Source organism: Erythranthe guttata, chromosome 1 (assembly GCF_056151865.1).
Source record: "Erythranthe guttata isolate IM_541 chromosome 1, IM_541, whole genome shotgun sequence".
NCBI lineage: Eukaryota > Viridiplantae > Streptophyta > Magnoliopsida > Lamiales > Phrymaceae > Erythranthe > Erythranthe guttata.
In genome coordinates, this window is record NC_142533.1 from 5,092,585 (window position 1) to 5,098,933 (window position 6,349).

At 32.3% G+C, this 6,349-nt stretch overlaps 1 protein-coding gene across 1 annotated transcript; it reads left to right on the forward strand.

Annotated features, from left to right (window-relative positions):
- Positions 1-266: 266 nt before the first annotated feature.
- LOC105967319 (aspartic proteinase CDR1) lies at positions 267-1,707 on the forward strand. The gene has a single exon (XM_088821052.1). The coding sequence runs from the start codon at positions 339-341 to the stop codon at positions 1,695-1,697; it is 1,359 nt and encodes a 452-aa protein (XP_088677178.1). The 5' UTR covers positions 267-338; the 3' UTR covers positions 1,698-1,707.
- Positions 1,708-6,349: the final 4,642 nt, after the last annotated feature.

Here is a 6,349-nt window from a genome sequence, read left to right on the forward strand (position 1 = left end):
AAACAACTTCCAGTAAATATGGAGGCAGGCTTAATTAGGTCGTGTATATTGTTGTCCGTCCTAATTAAGAATACGAATATTATTGAAATCCGATAAACTATTGACACAATTAAACCATTATCACAAATAAGATTACAATCATATATTTCACAAGTCCTAAAAGTAATATTATATATATATAATATTTTATGAATCCGATTCACATTTTGCATTAAATATAGTAGTAACCTTTTGCATTTAAAACGTTTCCCCTGCTAACAATTTTATGTACAAATAGCAGCAGCACTGGTCAAAACAAGTGTATCCAATATCCATCCATCATCAACATATTCAAATTCATGGCAATTTACGTGAAACCCCGGTCGAATAATATCTTTCTTCTGCCGATAATATTATTCGTTTTATTTTGTTTGATTTGTTCGAGTAGTGAATCAGAAGCAATCACTAACAATGTTGGCATAACTGCTGATTTGATCCATGGAGATTCTCCTCTTTCCCCTTTCTACGACCCATCATTGACCCGATTCCAGCGTGTCACAAACGCACTCCGTCACTCTCTCGCTCGTCGTCGTTCAATTAGGTCAAATAATTCAAAATCGTCACCACCGGAGGTGTCTCTCACCCCCGTGTCGGGGTTTTACCTAATGAAAATGCAAGTCGGTGATCCACCGATAGAACTAATGGGAATTGCTGACACGGGCAGCGATTTGATGTGGACGCAGTGCGCCCCTTGCTCCCGTTGCTACAAGCAAAAAACCCCGATTTTCGACCCCAAAAAGAGCAAAACATACGACACCGTTTCGTGCAAATCCCAAGAATGCCAATCGTTGAGATTTGAGCATCCATCTTGCGAAAATACAACAAATGGCTGTCGCTACGAATTATATTATGCCAGCAGGGCATACACCTCCGGAGACCTAGCGACGGAAACATTCATTTTCGATCAAAATTTGGCATTTTCAAAGATCGTGTTTGGCTGTGGTCATAAAAACTATGGGGGAAGTCTCGGAACGTCCTCTGGGATAGTCGGCCTCGGTGGGGGCCCGGTGTCGATAATCAGACAGTTAAAGAAATATTATTCAATAGACGCCAAAATCTCGTATTGTTTGCCGCATCCTAATTCCAATGTGTCGAGCAAGATAAATTTCGGGAGCAATGCAGTTGTTTCGGGGCCTAAAGTAATGTCAACACCCTTAGTGAAGAAAGAGCATGATACATTCCACTATGTTACTTTCGAGGGAATTAGTGTTGGGAATAACAAGTTGGCGTTCAAATCGAAAGAATCGAGAAAAACGGTGGAGGAAGGGAATATGTTTATCGATACCGGCAGCACGTATACGTATTTGACGACTGATTTCTATTTCAAATTCCTATTTGCATTGGATAAAGCTCTAAATGGTACTCCTACGGCTAATCCAGAAGGAGGCTTCCAAGTATGCTACGAAAAACCCGCAAACGGAAAATTCAATTCTCCGACAATAACGGCACATTTTAGAGGGGGCGTTGACTTGGTCTTGTCGCCGGACGCCACCTTCGTGGAGGTGAATAAAGGGGTGGTGTGTTTGGCTATGCTGCCTGATTTTTCAAATGACTTAGTTCTTGGAAATTCACAGATGATTAATTATCTGATTGGAATTGATCTTGAGAATCAAAAGGTTGATTTCTTGCCAACTAATGATTGCACCAACCCCAATTAGTTACTCAAAATAATGTCATATTTGACAAGATTTGTAATCTTTAATATTTTCATCATCTATTTTATGTTATAATCTAATCATCAAATTATAGTTCTATATAGATTCCCATTTCTATTATTTTTTATAAAAAATATTAAAGCTCTTTGATCTACCATTCATTACGATTTGTAAATTTACAACGTTGGTTAATTGGCACTTTGCACCCTTGAATTACATGACATTGGCACTATGCACCCTTAAATTGAGAAAATGGTAGAATACACCTTTGAATTGCAATTTATTTGGCACTTTGCACCCTCATTCACCTTTTGACTATAATATTAACCGGTTACCTGTTTGTGGAATTTGAAGAGGGATATATTTGTATTTCTTTTATTTATTTATTTTATAAGAAATTTAAAAATCTTTCATGATCTGATAACATCGCTCATCATTTGAAGAGAGATTCAATCAACGAACAACCAATCTAAGCGTAGATCAGTTTAACGGGCACACCACGGATCTTCTTAAACGTAACCTCGCGTTATCAATTGGAATAGGACATGTGTAAAATTACGATCATATTATTAGATGATGAACCATTTTTTAATTTCTGATAAAATAAAAGAAAGACAAATATACACCTTTTCAAATCCCACAAACAGGTAACCAGTCAATTTCGTAGCCAGAAATTAATGGGGTGCAAAGTGCCAAATAATTTGCAATTGGAGGGTGCATTCGGCCATTTTCTCAATTTAAGGGTGCAAAGTGCCAAATAATTTGCAATTGGAAGGTGCATTCTGCCATTTTCTCAATTTAAGGATGCAAAATGCCAAATAATTTGCAATTGGAGGGTGCATTCTGCCTTTTTCTCAATTTAAGGGTGCAAAGTGCTAAATAATTTGCAATTGGAAGGTGCATTCTGCCATTTTCTCAATTTAAGGATGCAAAATGCCAAATAATTTGCAATTGGAGGGTGCATTCTGCCATTTACTCAATTTAAGGATGCAAAGTGCTAAATAATTTGCAATTGGAAGGTGCATTCTGCCATTTTCTCAATTTAAGGATGCAAAGTGCCATGCTATGTAATTCAAGGGTACAAAGTGCAAATTACCCTTACAACATTGGTTCTGTAATTAGTGAAACATTAGATGGTATAAATGTAGAACATTATGATTTTATTGATAAAAAATAAACATAATATACGAATATAAGTTCGATTATACTAAAAAAAAATTAAATATGTAATTGAAATCTGTACACTGAGGGCTCTTTTGGCTGGGGTGATGGGTTGGGATGGGATTAAGGTTTAGTTTTCAAAATACACTGTAGGGATTCAGTTTTGGTGGATACAATATTGCACTTGGTTGGTCGGATTCGTTGATATAGGTTTAAATTTTTGATGCATTATTTTGTAGTAAATTGCGCAAAAACCCTTATCTTTATTTATATTAATATAATATTCACCCCATTCTCTTTACAAATTTCACCTCCCACCCCATTTATTTGCTATAGCAATTTTCATGTTTTTACAATTTTCTTAAGAAATTGAATGAGGGTTTTTTTTTATTATCAAATAGCCCATACTTTCAATTATATTACTATTATAGACACAAAAATAAGAATAATAAATGTGAAAATTCCACAAAAATTAAACTTAGAAGGTATGGAGATCCCAAATTTTATTAAAATCACACTCATTCACACACTGAGATTGAACATTACATAAACACAATAACAAATTTAAGACATGATCAAAAGCTACAAAGGAACATAAGAAACAGTACAAGATTCAAGACAAAATACATAAATACATATCGTAGATTATGCACCGACTTTTGCTCGGAAATTATGGATCTTCACTCGGGTCCGGATCCTCTTCCAACAAACAGAACCAACAATTATTATATAAAAGTCATAAAAATGTACAAATCTGATATTAACTTGAAATATATATAAGCATATTTTTTACGAGTAAATCAAACCATAAAAGATCGTACCTCGAGGCATATTCTGCACTACCAAATTGTCGACCATGAGAGATTCCTTCAAAGGAAGGAAGCGGTAAGGAACAATCTTACCGACAGTTCTAACTCAAGAAACTGGAACTCCTTTTATTTTGGATGGTAGCAAACTACAGCGGCTTAGAAGGTCCATCGATGGGTTCCGTACGAACCGCTGAATCATTAACAAACTCCTTTGTCCACGAATCTCGATTTCCGCATTCCTTCATGACCCATATATCGAAATGAAAACACAGAGATTACCTCCAAGAACTCCGATATTCATGCTCTGCCTATTCTTCAATGTCTAGTCCACACCATAGCTACGCGTGAGCAAAATCTCGCCGAATTTCTCCATCTCGAAATCAAAGAAAACTATGAAATAAAAATATGTCCGGATATCTGCAGAGCCAACAAAAAGTTCCATTCAAGAAAACAGAGCACGTATCCCAAAAAATGTACCTCGAAGGCGGTGTCTTCGATATCTCTCCAAGAAGACAATCTAACGACATGCACTAAGTACCTTACAAAGATGCTCTTTATAGGGAGCGTCGAAATAATTTCAAAAAATTGCATCTTTTCCAAACATTGCATTCAAACAAAAAACAATACAAAAAGGGGCAACTAAATTTCAATTGGATTATGGATCATGAGTCTGCAATTTCACATGGATTGTGCACAGATCAAGCACATATGTTGTAGAATGCAAGACAATACCAAAAAGCCAAATAACTTCAAAAAAAATTCAAACCGTGATCATTATTTATTTTTCGATTAAGCATACTCCATAACTATGTAGTGAAATACCAAAAAAACAAACAGAAAAATATACAATTATTGTAATTTACAAAAGCTTAATAAACCCATTGGAAAACTAACCTTAAATCGACATGTAGCAGAAAACCGAGAAAAACAACCACTTAAACGTCTACAAGCTGCGAAACCGAAACCACTTACCAGCGGCCGAACAACCACCCAAAATTCTTCAATTTAAAGATTTGAAAAAAAAACAACTTTGTAGAGGTTGGGGGTTCGAACCCGGGACAAAATAACAACTGAAGGAACATCTTTACCAACTCAACCAACTACTTTTCTTGTCAACTTATGTATAACGGTATTATTTGTTTAAAATCAAACTGCACACCCTAGACCATAGCTAGGTCCGCCACTGCCCGCCTCGATAAGCCTGATCAAATTTCCTTATTACCGAATGAATTAATATCAAATTAGTTGGATCGGATCATAAGACTCTGATTCCTACACTCTCTGCATCGACATAGATTGTAAAATAAATCAGTGATTATAGTTCTCGATCAATACATACTACATAGTATAGACATTTACATAATATTATGATAAACAAACTCGATTCCCCTCATTTCGTTTTGAAAGCTTATTCGGATACTTATACTGATATTTATACCCATACTTATATTCATACCCATACTCATATTCATACTCATATTCATACTCATATTCATATTCATACTCATACTGATATTGTTATTAATACTAATACTAATACTAATACTAAAAGTAATACTAATACTAATACTAATACTAATACTAATACTAATACTAATACTAATACTAATACTAATACTGATACTGATACTGGTACCGATACTGATACTGATACTGATACTGATACTGATACTGATACAGATACTGATACTGATACTGATACTGATACTGATATTGATACTGATACTGATATTGATACTGATATTGATACTGATACTGATATTGATACTGATAGCGATACTGATACTAATACTAATACTCATACGTAAGTAATGTTGACATAATTATAAATTAAACGTTTAAATTAAGTATTTTTGCTGCATAATGAAATTAATGATTATTTGTTTACTGTTAGTTGAATAAAATTATTATTATTAGTTAATATATTAATTAAAATTAGCAAAAATTATATATATATATATATATATATATATATATATATATATATATATATATATATATATATATATATATATATATATATATTCAAATTTTATACAGATATTGCAATTTTTTTAAAATAATTAAAACGAAATGAGTATATTTTTTCAAATCATTCCAAATACACTAAAATTTCATAAATTATTCGAATGTATATTTAAATTATAAAATTATTAACATAACTATTTAATTAAAAATTTAAATAAAAATAATACTAAAAAAAGAATCAAAATATTACATTTTCCGGAAAATTAAATTATAAATAAGATAATAGCTTTCGGATTTATAGAATATAAAATTTTATAATATATATATATATATATATATATATATATATATATATATATATATATATATATATATATATATATATATATATATATATATATATTAAATGTGTTAAATATTTTAATGACTGTAGAAATGTTATATATGTAAGAACTTAAATACGTACCAAAATCAAAATGTCAACTAATCAATTGAGGAATACACGTCATCAATTGAACTTGAACTAAGCAATTTGGAGATATGACATAGACATTTGCCACATTTCTTTCATAGATGGCATAAATTCGCTTTTTATATTATATATAGATGGTAAATACACTTTTATTTACAATATAATAAAAATAAACAAATTTATGATCCAAATTTATTGAAATAAAATTATAGAAACTAATATAACGTGCAAATTAATAATAATGT